General features: G+C 46.4%; 4 protein-coding genes across 4 annotated transcripts; 1 reads left to right on the top strand and 3 right to left on the bottom strand.

The window, feature by feature from the left end:
• Positions 1 to 1,295: 1,295 nt before the first annotated feature.
• F5891DRAFT_943641 (uncharacterized protein) lies at positions 1,296 to 4,272 on the bottom strand (the record flags this gene model as incomplete). The annotated part of the gene is made up of 6 exons (XM_041374493.1): positions 1,296 to 1,685; positions 1,732 to 2,506; positions 2,558 to 3,393; positions 3,446 to 3,763; positions 3,823 to 3,901; positions 3,956 to 4,272. 6 exons carry the CDS (start codon positions 4,270 to 4,272, stop codon positions 1,296 to 1,298), a joined length of 2,715 nt encoding a protein of 904 aa, XP_041231129.1.
• A 947-nt stretch (positions 4,273 to 5,219) lies between these two features.
• F5891DRAFT_1183504 (uncharacterized protein) lies at positions 5,220 to 5,654 on the bottom strand (the record flags this gene model as incomplete). Its single annotated transcript, XM_041366289.1, has 1 exon — positions 5,220 to 5,654. One exon carries the CDS (start codon positions 5,652 to 5,654, stop codon positions 5,220 to 5,222), a length of 435 nt encoding a protein of 144 aa, XP_041231128.1.
• A 1,640-nt stretch (positions 5,655 to 7,294) lies between these two features.
• On the top strand, positions 7,295 to 7,717 carry F5891DRAFT_944106 (uncharacterized protein; the record flags this gene model as incomplete). Its single annotated transcript, XM_041374525.1, has 2 exons — positions 7,295 to 7,450; positions 7,502 to 7,717. Coding segments are annotated over 2 exons (372 nt in total), but the record flags the coding sequence as incomplete, so codon positions are not given.
• Positions 7,718 to 19,346: 11,629 nt separating this feature from the next.
• Positions 19,347 to 19,634, bottom strand: F5891DRAFT_934297 (uncharacterized protein; the record flags this gene model as incomplete). The annotated part of the gene is made up of 1 exon (XM_041374012.1): positions 19,347 to 19,634. A coding segment is annotated over one exon (288 nt), but the record flags the coding sequence as incomplete, so codon positions are not given.
• Positions 19,635 to 25,821: the final 6,187 nt, after the last annotated feature.

The following is a 25,821-nucleotide window of genomic DNA, read 5'->3' as shown; positions in this document are numbered from 1 at the left end:
ATGCAGGCATGCAGTTTTGAACCTGCGAAAGTTCTTGTCAGGGGGCTACCCCTACCCCTACCGCTTGTCCATCTCATTATCGTTTAGGGATACTACTGCTGAGCCTATATATGCAGTGGGAATGGGTGGTCCATGCCACTACTGCAACCAACCACTCTAGGGCTGGCCAGCTGACTATGTAACCAGTGACCCACCACAAGGGCAGTTTATGGCCCACGGGTGGGGAGGAGAGGGTTGGGGCTAGGACGGAAACTTCGTATCTAAGATTCGGTCGACACAGGCCTTTATCCCATGGATCGGTGATCATGAGGCCCCACACCATTGTACTGGACTGGACCCATTTCAGGTACAGCGAGATTCCTTCGTTCCCATGTGAATATGTGATGAAGCTGGACAGTGTATGTCAGTAGTAGCAACACAATAATGAGATTGACAGACTCACAAAGTGCTGAATGTTGGGAACCAACTTGGATCAGTGTGGGTCTTGCTCAAAGGAGGATCAACACACTCATGAAGTGCGAACAGCAGGAAATGACTTGGATCAGCGTGGCTCTTGGTTGAAGGAGGATACACTCATGAAGTGCGAATGGCAGGAAACTGACTTGGATCAGCATGGCTCTTGGTCAAAGGAGGATCAACATACCCACGAAGCGTGAACGGTGGGCAACAACTTGGATCAGTGTGGCTCTTGGTTGAAGGAGAATCAACACACTCACTCACTACAGGCAAGTCTCCCTCCATATCTCCTCAATAAATAAGGACTTATGATGAGAAAGACTTGGAGTAGCTGTAGCCTACAGTACATGCTGTAGACCTATTTTCTGCAGTGAATCTAGATGCCGCAGGCAAACTGATAAATATCATCGCCCTATACAACATGGTCCAAGTCCTCCCCCCCACAATAGCCACACTAGAAGCCTCCAACACCAAGAATCACACCAGACAAGACAACATCTTCTGTTTGGCAGACTTCGCAGAAAAATTCACCTATTGCAATGTGGAACATCACCTTCAACCAGTTATAACTGACCATTTTCTGATAATCAGTACCACATCAGGAAAAAACCCAAAATGCCGTAGCCCGAGCGACAGCTATATAGCGCTTTGTAGGCACAGTAGCACTATGTAGGCGCACCTTACGCTACAGTGACCTATATAGCGCTATATAGTCTTTAGCCAGCTACAAGCGGCTATATGGTTGGGGGGTGCTACAGGTAGCTACAAGAGCTATCACTGCAGCTACAAGCAGCTACAGGTGCAACCGTAGTACGTACGTGACACGTCGTTGCATATCATTACTTTATAACACATGCGCAAAACATTTCGCCATCAATGAACTCGTTAAAATAAAAATCGTTCGCCACCTCGTATGCATTTCCGCTTCTCAACCTCAGATCTACTGATTGTCCCATCCTCGGTATTAAATGGCACGGCCGCACAATTTCGTCAACGTGGATTACAGCAGCGTTGCGGCGAAGTTGGCGGGTTGAGCGCGAGACCTGTCGCATTCGAGAGGAAGGGTCGGGTGGTTTGAAAGGTGTGAACCACTCGACATAAGCGAGGGCTCTGGAATATGCGCCGAACTGGTGAGGTAGAGTGAAAATAGCGCGAACTTGTGCTACTCGTACACCTGCAGCCAGACTGTTAACAAAATTGACCGCTGAGAAACTCAGCAAAAAAATACCCTCAAGAGTATGCAAATGCGAAGAGCGAGGCCTGTCTGCTATCAACTGCCATGTCAAACTGGGCTGGAGTACCAGGCTTCCGGCCTGATGGCAACTTTTCTGGAGTTGCTCTGATGCGCCTTCGCTTTGGCACATCGCTAACTCGTAAATCTGGCGGCATTACAATCACCACTTGACGATAAAGATCGAATCGGTCTTGAAGACCAGGGACTATGGTGTTGTGCGGGAGATTCTTGAGTAAGAATGATTGGAGAGCAGGGAGGAACTCGGTAGCACTGTGTGCTGTTATGATGGTTTGAACGGATTGGTGAGGATGCGCGGGGACTTTTGCAAGGACATGGCTTGCTTGAAGTGGTTCAGCGGCAGGAAGATTTGGTGTTTCCGACTCCGAGTCCGTGTCTGAATCTGCGTCGAAGTCATGTGGGTTTGAGTGAGGCTGTTGTGACAACCAATCCAGGTATGCGCTACGTATAAACACGGCTTCCTGGCGTTGGAGCCACAAAGCCATTTGTTCCTCGTAGTCCCGTTTATTGCTAGCACGGTATGAATCCTTTGCGAAATCAATGTGCAAGCGCTCGGGAAGTTCGGTGTTAAAGCCGTCAGCTGCGCCTAACAATGTGATGGACTGCACATAATGAGAGAGCTGGTGTAATTTCGGTATGTTGAAATGCTCTCGAACAGCGAGCTCCTTGAGGATGTCTTTATTTGCGTGAAATACAGTCAGGGCGGTTTGTAGGGCTTCGAGGGACTCAGTCGTCTGAATGTGCAGCTGGGCATGATACGAGAAGTCGAGAATAGATCGTGCAACCACCAAAACACGACTGCCAGGCATGACATCAAAACATCATCTTAATGACTCAATAAACACTCACCTAGGTACTGCCCCGCTCAATAAGCCAACAAATACTCTCTGCATCTCTTTATGTTCGCACCCTGTCCACTGCTTCACACTCGATATCCCTTTCTTGAAGTGTCGAAGGCCGGGATAATTCGGGATCGCCTTGAAACATGCGTCGATCTCATCCTCTCCGATAATATCGATGCACCACTTCACAAGGTGGTCTTTGAAGACACCTTTGTGAAGTTGATGCAGAAGGTCAGGTGTGAAAGCTAGAAAAATGTCTGCGTGAGGCAGATCAGCCCAGAAAGGCTTGTAAACGGCGCGTAGACCATTGGCCTCAAATTCCAGAGGATGCTGACCAATCTTGCGCTTGTGCAAGATTTCTTTTGTTGACTCTGGATCACGCATTGCCGAGTTAAGTGCATCCCCTCGGTCATTTGTGGCTACAAGGCACTTCGGACATCGGTTCTCTTTGCAACAACTGACCAAACACTGTTCCGGGAAATCGGCGACATACGCTGCAAGAATTGGGTAGATACGACGAACCCACGAGTCCGCACACACCATTTCGACACCGTTGTTTCCAGCACCGATGAGAGGTTGGAGCAGTAGAGCCATGCAATGGTGGAAGAGGCGGTATCCAGCCAAGGAGCGTGCATCGGGGGTGAAACAGTCAAGTTTGCTAGCTGGTAAGTAACCAATGAGAACGGTTGCTCGTGCTGATGCTTGGCGCCTTTTTGCTTTAGCGATGTTTCCAATGGACATGTACACTGGCCATGCCGACTTATCCCCTCGGAACTGCGACAATGACATTTTGTCTGAAGATAGAATGATTGGTGCTATCATTGCACCCTCTGGCAAGGCATTCTGTGTGCGAGGTCAGTCTGTTGCTTTGTCACTCCCTCTCAAATAGTCTTACCTGTTTCTCGCCCCACCAGTCTGCTGTCCACATCTCGTTGATGACTCTATGTTGCCCCGCACGGTCTGCATATGCTTTGGCAGGTGAGTACGCCATATGTTCTTTGAAGGCCGGATTGCCAATGAGCTCTTTCACGCATTCTACAGGGTCCCAGCTCCACAATTCAACGTCTTCTTGCAACATTTCGCCTTTATCATCCTCGCAGTTTCCACGCACAGTCACCTTTATACAAGTCCATCCTGGCCCACGTGGAAGTTTATCCATGCGCTGCAAGAATGAGCGGTTGTTATGAAATGAAAGTTTGCTGCGGTTTTGTGTCTGGTTACTAGGGTATCAATATTGTAGGTTCAAATTTTGATCAACGCTTTCAAACTTACTATGGGCAGTTTCAGGAATTCTTTGGTCCGCGTCTGACCAAGGTTCTTGACGAGCCAGTGGGCCAGATCCCACTCTTCCCTGGTGAGTGATATCTATTTAGTAGATGCTTTGCCAGCGCATTCGAGCACTTACTTGTCCTCAAAAGGCGACCATGGATCCTCACCCTCTTCCTCTTGGTATGTTCTATATTTTGCAAAACTCGTCTCCCCCTCATGCAGTGCCCAGCCAGCATCCGTCCGAGGTTCAAAATATCGGCCGTTATTGGTGAACGACATCCCATCTTCATCTTCGACTTCCTCGACTGTAACATGACGAGTCTTGCTGAGCGCTGGGTTATCGTCCATATCTGGAGACGGGCGCAGGTGAACATGGCCTGGAGCTGCATCTTGATGGGGGAAGTCAACATCTGGTGCGTCGTCTAAGTTCTCTGCCTCTACTTCTTCGATCATTGATTCATACTGTGTTCGACATTCAAGACGCCCTACAATGTGTCTCTTGAGACCCTCGTGTGTAGTTGTTACCTTCCCACAGAATACACAGTGGGGCATGCTGGCTTGTCTGGTGCGATTGACACGAAACTCATGTCAAGTCGTGTTGTACCGGCCCTAAGTATCTTGACGCCACAAAAATGGAAAAAACACGCTAACACTATCCTGTCCAGGCTCAAACCGCATTCCAGAAGGTCGACTCCTTCAATCAGATTATATTCGAAGTTCCATGACCTCCCGCCATTCGACACAAACTGCGACCAAAATTGGACTCGGACTATATTCGAAGTTCCATGACCTCCCGCCATTTGACACAAACTGCGACCAAAATTGGACTCGGACTATATTCGAAGTTCCATGAAATCGGACTATATTCGAAGTTCCATGACCTACCGCCATTCGACTGGCATACACAAACCGCATTCCAGAAGGTCCTTCTTCTTGGACTTGTGGAGACCAAAATTGGACTCGGACTATATTCGAAGTTCCATTGGACTTGCAGGAGACCAAAATCGGACTCGGACTATATTCGAAGTTCCATGACCTACCGCCATTCGACTGGCATACATGTAAGCATCTTCAATCTACCTATGGTACTCGCCTCATTGGTGCCCGGATCTAGTTGTGGCGCAGCGCCTGGTTGTTGCTGCGCCCAGTTTGAGTTTAGACCAGGCTGACCCTCAAGTGAGTCCTCATACCGGCCCTAATTGTGACTAACACAAAAGTCATTTGCAGCGATGTGACCCTTGCAAGTGACTAACTACTGTCACGGATGCAGTTCATAATATGGAGATTGACCCAAACATCATTGAAAATAAAGGTGACCCACACGGTGCGCCCTTATTCCAAATGACACTTGACTAAAACTAACTGACACTAAAACTAACTTGGCTAAAACTAACTGACAACTAAGCTAGGGTAGTAATGCCATGAGCCGCAAGTAAGAGCTCCAAAAGTTGAACCTTGCATGACTCCTCACACCACTTTTTTTCAGCATTCCATCGCACCTTTATCATCTCCCGCACCAAATTTTGGTGAGCAGCAGGACCTTGTATGTGCTCTGAGAGCTGCGCTCTGCATGACTCATCACAAAGCCTAATCTCTGCATCCCAGCGCTCTAGGACAAGTGTTCGCAGGTAGGTCTGCGAGGTTTTGATGGGTCCTGGAGTTTGGCGATATGGCGCCAATGGAAACTGAATATCAAGAGCAGGCTTAACCTCTCTTGGTGTATGAGGTACCTCCCTAGCCCGCCCTGGAGCAACGACCGCGTGAAATGGTTGACTTGGAGGAGGTTTCAATAACAAGATGTTCGGCTTCATGTCGTCTGATTCGTTCGACGACATGAACTGCTGAACTACAACATCGGTGAGTGTGAGGCGAGCATTGGAGAAGGCAGCCACTTACAGTTTATTCATTTTGGCTGTAGTATCGATTTCGCTGTAGTATTGATTGTATGTTTGAAAGGAAAGTCATCCCCGTCCCTCTTATTTATGCCAATATATTGACACCACTTGGTCAGTTGAAAACTTTAACTTCGTGATCAACAAAACTCAAAAATTGTTTGTTGATTTGACGCCACTGTAGGGTTTTTAAAGGCATGCATACCCCTCCTTCTGTCGTCGTTATTTCTACTGACTACCGTCTATTATGCCCGCAAAAGCCCCCTCCAAAAAGGGAGGTAAAACAGCACTTTTGAAGGCCCAGGAGAACCTATGTGCAGAGATGGTGTCGACCACGGGACGCACCGCAAGTGGTCGGCAATGTCGGCCAACCGAAAAAGAAACATATCGAAGTAAGTTAAATCAAGCCCAACATGAATGCTCACGCTCACTTACATGTTTCTGCTCAACAGTTTTAAAAGCTCATCGAGGAGAAGAACACCAAAAGGCCTTAGAAATGAAGATGAAGAAGCGCGACTTAAAGGCACTGCGCACTACATACCGGACACATCCCGAGGTATTCGACAGCGAGCCTGCTGGGCTTCTCAGCGATGCTGACACGGACGAAGACAACATGGTCAGTGTCTTATTGGTCCAGGCGCTCCATGTCACTCACAACTACATAATAGTTTTCGGACCGCAGTGTACCTACAAGACTACCTAATCAACAGGCGCTCACATACAGTATGAGCAAGACCCCTCCAACTGTCTTGGCCCAAAAACCCACAAGTAAGATCCATACAAAGCCACAGAAAGGTACTATGTCTTGTCCTGTGTGTATCTTGAACTAACACACTTTTTCAGCGTCCACAACTGTTGTGTCTTTGCATAACGACAGTGACAGTGAGGGCAGCAGCGACAGCAATGATTCGAACAACTTTGTCGATCACATGGACCAGGACGACACTGAGAACGAGTCTGATTGTGGTGCGGACAACACTCCCGATGATCATGACGAAGTGGCCAAAGCTTCTTCACCACTGGTTGTCAGCACCAAGCACAAACTGGAGGACTCGAAGGTCCTCAATACTGACATGAAGTTCAATAAAGGTCCAGACGGAACACGCCAACGATTAAAGGCCAGTGATTTCGACGATGTCACCAAGGATTTGCTCACCACTGCCACGTCTATCTACCGCTGTCTAGTCGTGACTCGCGCACCTTTTCCAGAGACACTAATCATTGAGACCAAGCTAGCAAAGGATGCCTGGCGTGAGGCGTCTAACATGGCAGAGCTTACCATCCAACTGACCCCTTCTCTCGTCAAAATGGTACGTCTCGTGTCCGCGTCCTTGCCCTACTTGATTTTATTTATGTTGCATATAGATGACGAGGCGCACATCACAAGTGCGCGGGGAGCTTAAAACAAAGATGTGCATACTGACGGCCTCGTTCTTTGGCTTCTGTGCAAGCAGATCTATACCCGCCATCAAGCAAAACCGTGACCTGGCTGAGTCTCTCAAGGAAGGATCGCGTTTTGTTTTTAAGGTGCGTGTTTAAATTCAATTTTACCATCATTAGTCAACGTCTGACTGGCGGAGTAAAAGGACTGGGAAATGAAACGTGGCATATACAAGACCGGATTAATCCAGGAGGCGGTGAATGATATGTGGTTCGCAAACCGAAGCGATGAGGGTATAGTATATGCTAAATACTTTGATCCTTTACCCGTTCAAACCATTGCGCTTATACTCACAGCAGTGAGTGTATTCAGTGATTCTGATGTTCGTACTGCAACTGAGGTCTGACAGATTGAATGCTGCATCGACGAGTGGATGACTGGAGTAAAGGAGGACATCAAATTTTCGTCGGTTGCTTACTCCCCGGTCTACCTTCTCCATCTCAACTCCCTGCGGCGGTTCGACGAGTGGACTGCTGCTTACAAACTGCTCGGTAAAATTGGTGTCAATCTTCTCGACGTCGCTCGGTATTTTTTTATTACTTATGTCATTCATCATCCAAACTGACATTCATAAAAAGGATGCACGCTGGTGTGGATCCATTCATGGCGGCAGTGACTATCGATAGCTTCACAGATGACGTTTTCGATGAAGCTATTCGAGAGCACGAAGACGAGGCTCGAGAAGCACGAGAATTCTGAAGGGGGTGGTGATTGAGGCGGCTGTATCTCGAGGATTGTATACATGCTCACGTGCTATAGCACCTTAATTGATTCGATTTTGTTGATTTCCAGTCAGTGGCCTGGTCTATATTGCGGGAGCTACAGTAGCAGTGTGTAGCTACCTGTAGCTCGGACGAGCAAATACTAACACTATTCCTATAGCACCCTATAGTAATTTGTAGCACATATAGCTTTCTGTAGCACCTGTAGTTGGTTGCTACAATGAGCTACAGGAGTGGCCGTAGCACTACATAGTTCGCTGCGTGGCTATATAGCTCCACATAGTAGACACTTGACAAATCTGGCTACAGGTACTATAATGACTATATAGCACCCTGTAGTCAAAGGTTTTTTTCCTGATGCATAGACCTCCAACCTGATGTGGGTACAACAATTCAGATGGTGTATCTGAACAATGTGTTTGGTCTTGCAGAACCTAGCTGCTATTTGACCCTAAAGGGTTTCTGGACCAGGCTTAAGGCTCAGAGAAGAGGAAATATGATAGAAAGTTGCTGAATACTCAGACTCATAGTGGAACTGGTGAAAAGGTAACTTGATTATGTAAGCTAAGATGCAAACATAACTATAGGTAAAACAGTCTCTGCAAGGCTAGCCAAGAATCATTCCCTACACCGAGCACACAGAAACAACCCCACACCTAAACTACTGAGAAGTCAAATGGGAAACTTTCCGAGAGACACTAACTGATCCACAATGTATATCACCTGGCACACAATCATTTTTCAGAAAGCTGTTGAAGTTGGAGGATTCGGAGATGTCGGATCACACGTGATACAAGTGCGACCGTTTTGACAGAGGCACGAGAACAGAGACGTCGAGTGTCACTCGACGTCCAGATACCAATGTTTCACTTTATCATTCTCCTTGCAATGCTAATATACATATCACACCATTTTTCCCTTATTAACCTTGTAGATATCAAATGAACATCTCAGTCCCAGAATACAGACTGAGATGTGAGTTCTTACACTTAAATGTTCCTTCGTTCATGCGCTGATTTTACGAGTAGTATTGTTGCTATTTACTAGGTACTGTACATGGTAGTGATGGATGGGTCCGGTTTGGTCCAGTTCTCTGGCAAATTCTCAGAACTGAGAACCGAACCTATGGTTCAGTTCTCTCCACAAACAGAACCGTGGACCGGACCATCGGTCCAGTCCAATAACGGTCCAGTTCCAGTTCATCAAGGGTCCGAACCCTGAACTGGACTGTCCAAATAGCCAAAAAAAATTCATTGGCCGAGGCATAGAGTAGAGATGTAGAGTAGTGCAAGATAGTAGCTAGATAACAAAGAGAAAATATAACTACTCGCTACCTTCATCTGCATCATCATGGAGGGCAGCAATCAGCACATCCAAGTGCTGCTCGGCATCACTAGTGGCAGATATGTGACCATTGCGGTACACACTCTTCAACAACTGCAAGCTCTCAAAAACATCTGTTTTGAGAGGGTTCCGTCGCTTGGTTCCTGTCAATCCGCCACTCGAAAAGGCATGTTCCAAGGGTGTAGAATAGCCTTGTATGGGCAAGTAGTCCCTGGCCATGCATGAAAGAGTCGGGTACTACGACTGGTGGTGCTGTACAAATCTTGATTAGTCAACTCATATGCTTGTGATAGCATAAAAACTCACCCCCCACCAACCTACAACATCATCAGTCTGTTTGAGAGGACTTCCAAGATAAGCCATAAGTTCAGCACGAGGGTTCAGCTGGGTGCGTTCTGATGCGAGACATGCTTGCACAGCTGCAAGTACCCAAGAATGGCCATACTGACCATGTAAGTCAGATGTCCCCCGTTTGGGCCAACAGCGCTGTCAGACATCATGAGTTGTGTTTGGTCAATGATAAGTCAGTTTGCCAGCTAATATACCTTTCGAATAGTGCAAACAGGTTATGGAAATGGAGGCGATGGGTCAAGACATATCTTGCAACAAATTACATGCGTCGCCAATTGAAAATCGAACTTAACTTTGTCGAGTGGTTTTAAAACATAGTGTCGTCAAGGAGTACAACTCACAGATGTGTGCCGCTGAGAGTAAAGCCTCAATATCTGTCAAATTAATGTAGATTAGTGTAGATCAATCACTGTATAGAGCGAAATCATATACAAGACGAGCAAAAGAAGTTGAGCTTGTACCGCGGTCGACAATGTGTCAAGCAACTTCAGTCACGTGAACCAGCAAATCGAACATAGATGCGGCCAGGTATATTTATTTCACTTCAAAGGTACAACTAATACTAATATTAGAGTACAACATACTGTTTTCAGATCTCTGCCAGTCTGATGTATCTCTGTGGTTTGAACCTGTTTGAACCTGTTCATCAATTCCTACAGGTCGTCGAACCGGGAACTGGACCGACAGTTTGGTTCCTCTCATTGCCCAAACCTTGGACCGGACTTCGGTCAAGTTCATAACAGTTTGAGTTCGAACCGTGGTTCTGAACTGAACTCAGCCATCACTAGTACACGGAGTCCCAGAATACAGACTGAGATTATTGTTGCTATTTACTAGCTCCTGCCCAATCTGCTCGCCTCGATTTCTGAGAGGTTATGAGCCCTGCTTCAACCATGGATACTATGCTCCCCAGCTTCAACTCCACGCTGTTCAACATCCCAAAAATCACTGATGACAGCTTGAATTGGATAACCTACAAGGGAATAATGTTGACGGCACTTGGCGCTTGAGGCTTGATGTGATATACCAATGGTCATAAGATGAAGCCCATCCCCTTTGCCATTGATCCGTCGACGGGAAAAGTGACGAAGCCAGATGGCACTAAACTGACGGATGCGGAACTAGAGGACCTAGAGGATAAGATAGACAAATACCAGCAAAAGGACTCACTGGTAAAACAACAGATCTTCAGCACTATTTCTGATCAGCTTTTACTTTGGGTCCAGAACCTAGGCAGTGCCGCCGCTATCTGGGATGAAGTGTGCAAGATCCACGAAGGAAAAATGGAATTGGTCCAGATAGACCTCCACCGCAGACTCCAAGAGTTGAGATGCAAGGAAGGAGGCGACATAAAGGCTCATTTCGGAGAGCAACTACACCTCTGAGAGTTGCTTGTGGGGATGGGCGCTAGTATTGAGGATCACGATTTTTACGCGATAACATTGGGCTCGTTGCCCAAGTCCTACCGCCCATTGGTCTCATCAATAAACGCAATGGCTAAAATAGCCAAGAAGGTACTCACCCCTTACGAGTTGATCAGCGTGGTCACCGAGGAATACAAGCACCGTCAGCTCTCAGAATGTCGAACTGGGAAGAAAAGGAGTAACTCAGCTTTTACAGCTAGAACCTCCCAAGGGAGAAGTCACAATACTGGCAACTCCAACCAGCAGAATGCAGGTGTAGTGTGCCTAAACTGTGATAGGAAAGGCCACTACAAGAGCGACTGTTGGAGGAAGGGAGGCGGCAAGGAAGGGCAGGGTCCACGTCAGAAGAAGGTGAGACAGAACAAGACTGCTGCAACAGCAGCAGCAGCCACTGACTCCCAGGATAATCACGCATTCGCGTTAATAGACAGTGTGCCTATGACTGGAGAGAACGACTCACCTGCAAAGAACCACATGGCAATCATTGATTCCGGCGCTACCTCCCACTTCTGCCCAAACAGAGCCGAGTTCATCTCATATGCCTCAATCAAACCCCTCAACATTTGAGCTGCAGACAGCTCGATAATTAGTGCCATAGGTTGCGGTGATGTAAGAATGAACTTACCACTATGATCCAAGTGGACGAGAGTCACTCTCAAGGATGCACTACACGTGCCAAAGATGAGCTATACACTCGTGGCGACGAACCGTATAACAGCTGCCAGATTAGCAGTCCATTTCAAAGGGACCAACTGCAGGATCTTGTCTGTGGGTCCCAAACAGCAAGTAATCGCTGAAATACCTCACATTGACAGCCTATACACCGTTGCGGGTCAGCACGAGCATCACACTGCATTAGCCAAAGGAAAAGTCACCTTGGGGGAACTCCATCATGCGCTAGGACACTATCGCACTCAGCAGTTAAGTCCGCTGTTGAGAAGGGTTTGGTGGAAGGTGTCGAGCTTGACTCTGTCTCGGAACCAGAATTCTGCAAGGCATGTGAGAAGGGAAAGGCTGCGAGGCAGCCATTCCCAAAGGAGTCAAAATGTCGTGCACAGACGTATGGCAAGTTGATTCACACCGACCTCTGGGGACCTGCGCAAACTGTTAGCATAGGTGGAAGCTCATATTACATGAGCTTCACTGATGATTTCTCCCGTGAAATGCACATCCTCTTCCTAAAGCACAAGAGTGAGGCCCTTGGAGCTTTCAAACAGTATGAAGCATGACTTACCAGGCAGCACAACACAAAGATTAAGACTCTGCGTTCCGACTGGGGAGGAGAGTACCTAAGTGCAGAATTCAATGAATACTTAGCAGGTCAGGGTATCAAACAAGAACTCACTGTACACGACTCTCCCCAGCAGGCTGCATAACTACTTACCTTTGAGGGCAACACCAGGACACACCCCATATGACCTGGTGCACAGTCACCATTCCAATTTGGCCCAGGCCCACGAGTTTGGCACAAAGGTGTATGTCCACCTGCAGGACACTGGGAAGCTGGAGGTGAGGGCGGAGGAGGCGATTTTTATAGGTGTGGATGACCAGAGCAAAGGGTACTGAGTCTACTGGCTGGGTAGGTGTTGTATTTCTGTAGAACAGAACATTAGTTTCGTGCCCACAACTATAACTGTGGCTGCAGATGTACCAATTGAGGGGGAGAAGGTGTTGTTGCCAGCGAGTAACGATCAGCACGTCCACACACCTGCACCATCTACCCCACCGAAACTCCAGATGCCACTCCCTGAACCTACTGCCCCCAGAGCAATGCGCATTCATCCTCTAATCAGGTACTATAAGACCCTTAATGAGGGGGAGTCAGCTTCCATAGCAATCATCCCAGACGAGGATAAAGAGGACACTCCACCTACCCACTGGGCTCTAGCAGCAGCAGAGCCCGAACTGACACTCCAGCAAGCCTTGAATGGTTCAGACGCCATGGAATGGCAAGAAGCGATCAACTATGAACTTAGTCAGATCGAGAAGTTAGAAGCCTGGGAAGTAGTAGACGTATCACGTCATGCTAACGTCATACCCTGCCATTATGTTCTGGCCACCAAACACGGCCCGGACGGTGAGAAACTGAAGCTGCATGCCTGACTTGTGGCAAACGGTCAGCATCAGAAGCATGGCCTCGATTACTCGGAGACTTTCACTCCAACTTCCAACATGCCCACCATACGTACTGGTCTTGCCATGGCCGCCCAGAAGGACTGGGAAGTCCACCAAGTCGATATCAAGAGCACGTACTTACATGTGGAGATCAAAGAGGACATCTACATGAGAGTGCCTCCGGGATACCTGAAGGCTGGAGAAGAAGGGAAGGTCCTGAAGCTGAAGAGATGTTTGTACGGGTTGAAGCAGGTGGGATTCAAGTGGTTGGAGGAACTGGCAAGTGTGTTCTTAGAGATGGGCTTCACACATTTTCAGATTGACCAAGCCATATACTACGTATGTGAGGCCGACAAGCACATGGTTGTGACCATGTCGGTCGACAACATGGCCGTAACTTCAAAGCACCTGCGACACATCACTGAGTTCAAGGAACACCTTTGTCAGTACTTTGACATCATGGACTTGGGAGACCTCAACTGGCTGCTAGGTCTCAAGGTCAAACACAACCTATCTGAGGGCACCGTCACACTCTCACAGCATGCATACATCAACACCATACTTGAGCGTTTTCACCTGACTGACTCAAAGAGCACTGTCATCCCAATGGACACAGGTAGTATGCTGACTGTGGAGCAGTCTCCAGACACCCACACCACACTCACTGACATGCAGGATGTACCTTACCAATGTGGTATTGGGTCACTCATGTACACAGCGACCAGCACTAGGCCTGATATTGTGTTTGCCAGTAGCGACACTCCCAGTTTATGTGTAACCCTGGATGGGCGCACTGGGAGGCGGCAAAGCACACCATGCTGCTACCTAAAAGGTACAGCCTGAGTATGGGATAATGCTGGGAGGGACAGATGAAGGATTGGAGGCTTACGTCGATACCGATTGGGTGTCTCAGCCTCATCGTCACTCGATGTCTGGGTATGTGATCATGTTGCATGGGGGTCCAGTCGCGTGGAGCTTGAGGAAACAGCCCATCATAGTGCTGTCCACTGCCAAGTCAGAGTATATTGCTCTGACAGCTGCCGCGAGAGAAGTACTCTACTTACAACTTCTCCTCAAGGAACTCTACGACGAGACGCACACTTCCACCCCCTATCCATTGCGACAACCAATCCACTATAGCGTTAGCGTTGAACAACAAGTTTCACGCACGTACCAAGCACATCGACATACATTATCACTTCATCCATGCCCACGTGAAGAACGGCACCTTCGAGCTGTGCTATTGTCCCACAGATGACAATGTAGCCGACACGTTCACCAAACCATTGCCTCAACCATGCTTCCAGAAGCTCAGGACCCTGATGGCACTCAGTCCTGCTCGAGGGGGAGTGTTGAAGTTGGAGGATTCGGAGATGTCAGATCACGCGTGATATGAGTGCGACCATTTTGACAGAGGCATGAGAAAAGAGACATTGAGTGTCACTTGACATCCAGATATCAATGTTTCACTTTATCATTCTCCTTGCAATGCTAATATACATATCATGTCATTTTTCCCTTATTAACCTTGTAGATATCGAATGAACATCTCAGTCCCAGAATACAGACTGAGATGTGAGTTCTTACACTTAAATGTTCCTTTATTCATGCGCTGATTTTATGAGTAGTATTGTTGCTATTTACTAGGTACTGTACATGGACTCAGAGTCCCAGAATACAGACTGAGATTATTGTTGCTATTTACTAGCTCCCGCCCGATCTGTTCACCTCGATTTCTGAGAAAAGCATCAAAAAAGTAAAGGAACACCACCGGAAGGAATGGCTAGAATCACTAACACTCTCAAAAACATGGAATTTTCACAAGTATGCAGCTAACAACCTGTCAGATTAGATCCACACTAGAATCAAGACACCCCAAGACCCTCAAGCAGCGCCAAATGCCACCACACAAGACAACAAACATAAAAGCAAACTATTATATCAAGTATTCTTCTACCCTCCCCCAGAAAACAATTTCATAGTCCCTGAGTTTATCTACCCTCCCCCTATATACAAGTTTGAGCCGATAACTGACCAGCAAATTCACAGCCATCAACTGCCTATCCCCATTCAAAGCCCCAGGACTCAATGAGGTCAGTAATATAGTGTACATGAAATGTGCTGACCTGTTAGTTCCCTACATGGCCCCAATTTTTTGGGTCACCTTCTCCCTTGGCATCTACCCAGAGGAATGGAAATGCTCATCAATGATAGTCCTCTACAAGCCAGGCTGTCCCAACTACAGCATGCCGAAGGCATATCGCCCCATCACACTCCTCGACACAATGGCCAAAATGCTATCATCATGCATAGCAGACGACATCATGTATATAGCAGAAAGAAACGGCCTCCTCCCCCCAATGCACTTCAGAGGTCGACCTGGCAGATCAACCACCGACTCACTGCATCTCCTAATGAAGTTCATCACAGATGTGTGGGCCTCCATAGATAGCCATGTCTCACTCCTATTTTTAGATGTCAAGGCCACATTCCCAAGTGTTGTCGTAAACAAGCTGTTACACACTCTCCACAATGCAGGCATCCCCAAAGAAGATATAGACTGGTATGAAAGCAGACTAGAGAACCACAAGACAGTATTAGTTTTTGATGACTTCCAATCGGAAGTCTTCAACATAGCAGATGGAGTAGACCAAGGATGCCCTATGTCACCGCTAAGCTTTATCTTTTACAACTCAGGCATTTTAAGAGTAGCTGACCCGAACCTGCATAGAGGAGAACTTAGCCTAGGTTTTATCAATGACATCACATTAGCAGACAGAGGAAAGTTGTACAAAGAGTCCAATGCCAAGCTCAAAAACATGATGGAAAAGAGAGGAGATGCTCTCGGGTGGAATGAGGAATACAACATGGAATTTGAATTAGACAAGACTGCCCTACTCTGTTTATCGAAGGCAAGACTTCCATGTGCAGACAACCCATGCAAAACAGAGCTGGTACTGTGCCTCCCAATTACTATAAGAAACCACACTATCAATCCATTGTGTTCGCATAAGTTCCTAGGCATCATAATTGATGACAAGCTGAAATTCAAAGAGCATGCAGCAATGGCCCTAGCCAAGGGCACAGCCTACATGATGGCATGCAGAAGGATGATCAGTCCCACCAAAGGGATACATGGGTAGCTAATGAAAAGACTCTATGAAGGGGTGGTAGTCCCCAAAACGACATATGCAGCTGATGTTTGGTGCACAGGTTTAATAGCCAAGAGCAAAAGCAACAAAGGAGAAGGCAGAGGCACACAAGGCGTCATATCTCAAATGGCGAGAGTACAGTGCATGGCAACACTGCTAATTACAGGAGGACTAAGATCATCAGCTACAGACATCCTAGACATGCATGCTAACATCCTACCTATTCAGCAAATCATCCACAAGATATGCTACAGAGCTGCACTGAGAATGGCCACACTCCTGCCATCACATACACTGACCAGTGGGGTCAAAACAGTATTCAAGTACTGTGAGAAAAGGGACTTCAAAGGACACAAGCATCACCCCTCCTCCCTGCACAAGCTGGTGAACGAATTCAGAATTAATCCAGCAATGATGGAGAAAATCTTACCTGTCCATCATTTTCTAAAGTGGAGGCCAGATGTAACCATCAGCATCACAGAGAAGGAGAAAGAAGCTATAGAGAAGGACAGAGTGGCCAATGAGGCAATTAAGATCTACTCCGATGGGTCAGCAGTAAATGGAGGTGTAGGAGCAGCAGTGGTGCTGATGAGAGGAGGAAGGATGGTCAGTGAGAAGATATTCTACTTGGGAAAGATAGAGGAACACACAGTCTATAAGGCAGAGATAGTAGCAATAATCTTAGCGGTCGAATTATTAAAGGAGGCAGGAGGAAGGAAGAGAACATACACAATATTGCTGAGGGTAGACAACCAAGTGGTGATCAGAATGACATGTGCCTTACACTCCCAACCAGGTCATTACCTTGCTGACATATTCCATGATGACTTCAGGGACATCATCCCCGCCAATGACAACAGAACACTAACAATCAGGTGGACACTAGGGCACAAGGGAATAGCAGGGAATGAGGTAGCAGATGAGCAGATGAAAAGAGCGGCAAAAGGAGAGGCATCAGACATTAGGCAGCTACCCAAATCCCTCCGAACAGGAACACACCTACCCATCATACTCCCGCTAAATCTGCAACCAAACAACAATTTTATGGAGCCATTAAAGAGGAAGCAAAGAAGGTCATACAGAGCTCACCTTGGTACAAGTTTCTATGCTCCATTTTCACAGCCCCATCAAAATGCTTTGCCAAGATTGTTGAGGAATTTCTGCATCGACACAGCTCAATACTCTTCCAGCTCCACTCCAGACACATCCCACTAAACAAATACCTGAACCATATAGCAAAAGCTCCATCAGCACGCTGTTCCCAGTGCAACAAAAGAGAAGAAATGGTCCATCACTACTTGATGATGTGTCAAATGTACCAATGCCAGAGAAGGGCGCTCAGAAAAGACACAGGCTCACAAGCAGGGTAACTCAAAAACCTCCTCAGCAACAAACCATGCATCAGACCACTCCTTAGATACATAGTGTGCACCAGGAGATTCAAAACCATTTTCTGAGATGTCACCCCCCCTGAACTGAAAGAATGAAAGCCGCACTTCTCAGAGACCTTGCTCCAAATATACCTTGTCATCATATACCTCTTGCCTTCAGATGGCATCCCAGTTCTAGCATCATCACCTGAATCATTGAAGAAGTCATTACATATGTAAAAGAAACATACATACACTAGTACATACTGTAGGTTTTGTCCAACATAAGGCCATGCCCCACCAGACAATAAACAAGGATATATATGTATAAAAACAAAACATGCTGTAGAGATTGATATCTCTGTGGCCTTGTAGAGATCTAATTCCCCAATGTCCCAATCACCTTCCTAATATATTGAGACTCATATCTCATCTCAGTGCACTTGGCACTTCATTGGCTGCTTACACACACAAGCACTTTGGACATGCATCAGTGCATGCATCCTCGGTTCCATCGTGTGTCCTCCATCCATCCATCCCATGTCCATTTAGTTTGTTGGTGCATATTCCTATCATATAGGCCCCACACTATCATACTGGACTGGACCTGTTTCGGGTACAGCGAGATTCCTTCATTCCCATGTGAATATGTGATGAAGCTGGACAGTGTATGTCAGTAGTAGCAACACAATAATGAGATTGACAGACTCACAAAGTGCGAATGTTGGGAACCAACTTGGATCAGCGTGGATCTTGCTCAAAGGAGGATCAACACACTCATGAAGTGCGAACAGCAGGAAATGACTTGGATCAGCATGGCTCTTGGTTGAAGGAGGATACACTCATGAAGTGTGAATGGCAGGAAACGACTTGGATCAGCATGGCTCTTGGTCAAAGGAGGATCAACACACCCACGAAGCGCGAATGGTGGGCAACAACTTGGATCAGTGTAGCATCCATCCCATGTCCATTTAGTTTGTTGGTGCATATTCCTATCATATTTCTGTTTATTCTGACATATCTCTGGTGCTTATGCACATATTCCATATGTTTTGTCATGGACCCTTATATTACATCTTATCATGCACTCACTTCACTTCCCAGTTCGCTTTAGCACTGACAGCACTTAGTACTACTTAGATAGAATATATATACTCTTGTCTTGCTGTATCACCTGATGTTCCCACATATCTAGGCTAATTAGACATGACAGCTGGGCATGATGGCAGGTCTTATTCGACTAGCATTTAGCTGTAGCCACCCAAATGAATAATTATTCGATAATTCAAAGCCTTTGAGTGTAGCAAATACTTACTGCTAGCGTAGGGGGGTAGTATAGAGCCTCGGCAACTTCAGCAACCTGCTCCCGGTGTGCCTGGGAGTTATTTTAATGTATCCGTCCATTAATAGAAATATTGCCAGCAGTCAAAGGGCCACGTCACTGCCGAGCTCGCTGTGCGAGACAGCGAGCTCGAGTATCTCGCCACCACATTCATCAATTGGAGCCGGGCTTTTTTTAACAGGTAGAGAATGAACATATGAACTAGTATTGGGTCACATGAGGGCCTTATGCGTGCTACATTAACGTGAATTAAACAACTAAATGTCCTCCTCACTAGTGTCCTCGTCAGTTGTGTCTATGTATTCTACGCTCTTCAGAGCCTGCGTGGATGAGCCTGCAGCTCGTACTCGCTTTCTCAGAGGTGCGTTCTCCTTTCCCTTGCGCTTGCATGGCACACCAGCATCAGCGCGCTTCTTGCGCGGCTTGCCAATAACTTCTCCTTTCTTTCGGCGTGCTGCGAGTTCGGCAGCATACTCCTCCCGTTGACGTGGGGACATACGAAACCAGTGGCATGATCCATCCTTCAGCGCGTCACGGACCTTCAATAGGGCCTTGAGGTCATTTATACTGGTGGGGGACTGGAACAGCACACCCTCAGGCCAGCCCTTGAGATCGATCGCGAGTTTGTCCTTCATGGCAATATTGAAGTTGGTGTAGTTGATGCAAATGTCGTGCCGCTTAGCAATAGTCCCTAAAATTGCAGTAGTTAGTGATTGTGCTGGTGTGACGGAGCAAAACAAAGTACTTAGCCCAGAATTGAGGAGTCGGGTACAAACACGTTGCATATTCTGTGAGCCCCTTCAGTGACAAATTCCGTATTATACGGGCCACCCGACCTCCATAATATCCCGTATGAGACGGGCCAGCTGATCATGGGCCCATGTTGTGTATATTCTCGATGATGACGGATGGGCCGGGACACATATTATTTCCGATGGAGACGGGTGGGCCCATGTATGCCAATGATATATATATCCTTAATGTTGACGGATGGGCCGGGGGAATATGATCATTCATGGAGATGGGTGGGCCCATCTGGGTAATATGTAGAGTAGGATATTATAGACAGCTGGGCTGAAGAGAGATGTAAGGCAAATATTGTTATATAGACGGGCGGGCCGACGTGGGTGTATTACATATATGGGTGGGCCGAGGTAGGGAAATATTACATAGACGGGTGGGCTGACGTAGGGTGTATTACATATACAGGTGGGCCGACATGGAATGTATTACATATACGGGTGGGCCGACGAAAGGGATATCAAATAGACCGGTGGGCCGAGGGTGCTATAAAATATTTATTACATAGATAGGTGGGCCGAGGTGGGGTATAATTATATAGACGGGTGGGCCGATGCAGGATGTATTATATAGACGGGTGGGCCAACATAGGATGTATTACATAGATGGGTTGGCTGACGTGGGGGATAATACATAGATGGGCGGGCCGTCGGGGGTGTATTACATATATGGGTGAGCCTAGATATGTTCCATCAAGACATACAGCTGATGTAGCCACCAGCGAATCAAACACATAGGATACATGTACACTATGAGTGCATATACCTACCATCAACCACCAAATCTAAACCCCTAAGCACAAAAACATGAATCGATCATGTGTGGCATTGACCAATAATCCAGGACTGAAGTGGAAAAACCCCACACCTGAACCCTGGTGTGCAACAAATCCTATTTCTAAGCATGGACACCAGAAGCACAACACTCACAAAAATATATATGTCAAATTTTCAGTGCCAAACCCCAAACCGAGATGTACCAACCCCTGAAACCCGAAACCTGAGACTGCCGGGTCTCAGGTATCGGGTGTCCGGAACTCGGAACTTGGGAGAATTTGGGGAGATCAATACAATTTAATTTACAATCGAGTTGATTGACAACACATTGACTTACCCATGTTTGCAATATATTTTTGTTTAGACATACCGAGTTCCGAGTTCCGGACACCCAATACCCGAGACCCGAGACTGCCGGGTTTCGGGTGTCGGGTGTCCGGAACTCGGAACTTGGGAAAGTTTGGGGAGATCAATACAATTTGATTCACAATCAAGTTGATTGACAAACACATTGACTTAACTATGTTTGCAATATATTTTTGTTTAGACATACCGAGTTCTGAGTTCCGGACCCCCGGACCCCGAAACCTGAGACTGCCGGGTCTCAGGTATCGGGTGTCCGGAACTCGGTATGTCTAAACAAAAATATATTGCAAACATAGTTAAGTCAATGTGTTTGTCAATCAACTTGATTGTGAATCAAATTGTATTGATCTCCCCAAACTTTCCCAAGTTCCGAGTTCCGGACACCCGACACCCGAAACCCGGCAGTCTCGGGTATCGGGTGTCCGGAACTCGGAACTCGGTATGTCTAAACAAAAATATATTGCAAACATGATTAAGTCAATGTGTTGTCAATTAACTCGATTGTAAATTAAATTGTATTGATCTCCCCAAATTTCCCCCGAGTTCCGAGTTCCGGACACCTGATACCCGAGACTGCCGGGTGTCGGGTGTCGGGTGTCCGGAACTTGGAACTTGGGAAAATTTGGGGAGATCAATACAATTTGAGTCTCGGGTATCGGGTGTCCGGAACTCGGAACTCGGGGGAAATTTGGGGAGATCAATACAATTTGATTCATAATTGAGTTGATTGACAAACACATTGACTTACCCATGTTTGAAATATATTTTTGTTTACACATACTGAGTTCTGAGTTCTGGACCCCCCAACCCCAAAACCCGAGACCCAGCAGTCCACAATTCTGGGGTTCAGGGGTTGGCAAAATGTGTATGAATATATGAAAGGTTGAATGAAACATTTTTGAAAGATGTCTCATATCAAATGTTAAGTCCCGAGTTTCGAATTTCGGGTTTCAAGACTCCAGGTTTCGGGACTCGGCACTCCCAAAATCCAGAAGTTGAAACTCAGGATTTGACATTTGATATGAGACATCTTTCAAAAATGTTTCATTCAACCTTTCATATATTCATACACATTTTACCAACCCCCGAACCCCAGAATTGTGGACTGCCGGGTCTCGGGTTTCAGGGTTCGGAGGTCCGGAACCCGGAACTCGGAACTCAGTATGTGTAAACAAAAATATATTTCAAACATGGGTAAGTCAATGTGTTTGCCAATCAACTCAATTGTAAATCAAATTTTATTGATCTCCCCAAATCTCCCCAAGTTCCGAGTGCCGGGACCCCCGAACCCCGAGACTGCCGGGTCTCGGTGTTCGGGGGTCCGGAACTCGGAACTCGGTATGTAGAACAAAAATATATTTTCAACATGGGTAAATCAAATTTTATTGATCTCCCCAAATTTCCCGAGTTCCGAGTTCCAGGACCCCCGAACCCCGAGACCTGGCAGTCCACAATTTCGGGGTTCAGGGGTTGGTAAAATGTGCATGGATATATGAAAGGTTGATTGAAACATTTCTGAAAGATGTCTCATATCAAATGTCAAGTCCCGAGTTTTGATTTCCGGGTTTCAGGACTCCGGGTTTCGGGACTCCGGGCTTCGGGACTCAGCACTCTTGAAACCCGGAAATCGAAACTTGGGACTTGACATTTGATATGAGACATCTTTTAAAATGTTTAAACCAACCCTTCATATATCCATACACATTTTACCAACCCCCGAACTCCGAAATTGTGGACTGCCGGGTTTCGGGGGTCCGGGGTCCCGGAACTCAGAACTCAGAATTTGGTATGTAAGACAACAAAAATATCTTTCAGGGTTCAGGGGTTAGTGAAATGTTTATAGATATACGTAGATTAATTCAAACATGTCTGAAAAATTTCGTTCATCTCAAATGTCAAATCCTGAGTTCCGGACTTCGGGACTCAGCACCCGGCAGTCAGGGTTGGGGGTTCGGCACTGAAAATTTGACATTCGGGTGTTCAGGTTTTGGGTGATATCTAAATCAACAACTTCGAGTTCTGCCAAAGCGTGAAACTTGAAACCCAGTGTGCAACATGTTGATTTTTCATTTATATCACACAAATCATCGAGTTCCGAGTGCCGAGGGCTGAGACCCAAAGCCTGAGACCTGAAAATATGTACACAACATGTCCATTTTTCACTCACTGCACAAATCACCGAGTTTCGAGTGCCAAAGCGTGAAACTTGAAACCCAGTGTGCAACATGTCCATTTTTCATGTACATTACACAATTCATTGAGTTCCGAGTGCCGAGGGCCGAAACCCGAACCCCGAGACCTGAAAATATGTATGCAACATTTCCATTTTTCACTTGTTGCACAAATCACCGAGTTTCAAGTGCTGAAACCCGAAACTCGAAACCCAGTGTGCAACATGTTCATTATTCATTTACATTACACAGATCATTGAGTGCCAAGGGCAGAATCCTAAAACCTGAAGCCCAAAAACATGTATGCCACATGCCCATCTACTCATTGCACAAATCACCAAGTGTCGAGTGCTGAAACCCGAAACCCGGTACTTCAAATCAGTAGTCGGGTACTTGGTACTTGGTTCTGATACTTGGTACCCGAGAATCAGTAGTCAGGTACTTGGTACTTGGTTCTAATTCTCGGTACCTGGGAATCAATAGTTGGGTACTCCAGCCAATAGTCCCGAGTCCCGAGTACTGATATTTGGTATTCGGTAGTCAGGTTTGGAACTTGGGTCTTGGTTTGGTTATCATTTGACTGAGATATTGGTAGGCAATATTGGCACTCAGAGCTCAAATACTGACTATCAACTATCAAGTGTCGGGACTTGGTAATCGGTAGTTGAGACTTGGTGCTTAAATGGATATTGCATATATACATAAAAATACAAAATATGTTCCTATGTGTTCATTTCTAGGTGAACAGACTTTGGAATTATATCTCAATCATCTATTCAACAATAGAAACAATGTATCAGGAGCTCAGGACCATAGGGTAATCCTTTATTGTATAGTGTACCTCCCCCTCTTCTGGTGGTTCACCCGCTGGGGGTTTTTCCCTGTAAAGCTGGACCTCAAGGACTGTAGGGAGTCTATTCCTGAGCATATTCGGAGTAGATATATCATATAACCAGCCCAGGACACACAGGATCCTTCTCCAGGAACAAAGCATAGACAATTGCACTTGTGACATTTTTTCACAATTTTCAGTATCTTTCCCTTGCATCCATGATCCAACCTTTTAATATATAATGAGCATAGCTTATATTCTTGCTTCTTATGACCAAGATCAGCTCACAATAGGCTGGAGTTTGTGAGCTAGTGTGCATACTTGCCATTTTGCCTGATAAGGGGCCCATGCCTTCAAAACATTGAATCTTCATAATCAGAAACCTGGGGTACATTTCAAATATCTTAAGTATCATAGACATAAATTTACAGACAAATCAACCAAGAATTGAGTACTGAGGAAGTGAAATGGGTAAGAAATTGAGTGTGGGAAACTTCAAAGACCCAAAGCATCGAAAATGGTTAGTTGAGCAGTGGTAGGACTTTAATGCTGGGTCAACTCATATTTTCACTATATCCCTTCTACCCACCCCCTACCCTCAGGGCAGTAGGCAGTATGGGTTCCTTGGGTAGTTTACAATCTATCCTACATATTTGTAATGATATTTTTGGCCTGAATCATATATAAATGTGACTTTATATAAAAGATGTCTACTGTCACTCTCCACACATCATTTTGCCTATCATTACATCAATCCTTCATGAATATTTCTAAGCTTTTAAGCTATTATAATGGATGTATATGGGTGTTATTCCAGGTCTCTGATCACATCACAGGCTTGTCATGTTGGATATCTCGACATAATGTGCAAGTCTCGCTATTAATATTCATTCTTTATCTTTAGACTCACTTACTGCACACATGTATTTCATTTGTCATTATTGATGTTTTGGATTTCTTTAGCTTATATCTTGGTCACATGGTAACCAATGGACGAGAAAAGACTACAAATAAACTCACCTAGACTCGGACTACAACCTTGATTAAGCTGACTACTGATTCCCAGATACCGAGTATCAAAACCAAATACTGAGTACCAATTACCATGTACCAAGTACTGCGTAATGAGTAACAAGATAACCAATTGACAAGAAAAGACTACCACTACACTCACCTGGACTTGGACTACAACCTTTGGTAAGGAGTTAAGCATAATAACAACTTTCATTTTTTCATTATTGCTGATGTTTTGCTGAATGACAAGGAAAGACTACCAAATCACTCACCTTGACATGGACTACAACTGTCATTTTTCATTATCATTTGCCTATATTGACTACCGAGTCTCGAGTACCAACCACTGACCACCGATCACTGAGTGCCGAGTACCGAGTACCGATAGGGAATAGTGTGGGTGAACCCCGGGGTATGAGTAGCACTACCCCCACCCATACCCCATGATATACCCACACCCACCTTGTGGGTGTGGGTTTTTTGGTGGGTATCAGGGAGAAACTACCGAGTCTTGAGTACCAACCACTGACCACCAATCACCGAGTACCAAGTACCGAGTCCTGAGTCCCGAGTCTCGAGTCCCAAGTCCCAAGTCCCAAGTCCCAAGTCCCAAGTCCCAAGTCCCAAGTCCCAAGTCCCGAGTCCCGAGTCCCGAGTCTCGAGTCCCGAGTCCCAAGTCCCGAGTCTCGAGTCCCGAATCCCGAGTCCCGAGTCCCGAGTCTCGAGTCCTGAATCCCGAGTCCCAAGTCCCGAATCCTGAGTCCCGAGTCCCAAGTCTCAAGTCTCGAGTCCCGAGTCTTGAGTCCCAAGTCCCGAGTACCGAGTCCCGAGAACCGAGTACCGAGTACCGAGTCCCAAGTACCAACCACTGACCACCGATCACTGAGTG

This window comes from Suillus fuscotomentosus, assembly GCF_016647785.1.
Source record: "Suillus fuscotomentosus strain FC203 chromosome Unknown F5891scaffold_7, whole genome shotgun sequence".
NCBI classification, from domain to species: domain Eukaryota; kingdom Fungi; phylum Basidiomycota; class Agaricomycetes; order Boletales; family Suillaceae; genus Suillus; species Suillus fuscotomentosus.
This window is presented reverse-complemented; position numbering and strand designations above follow the sequence as displayed.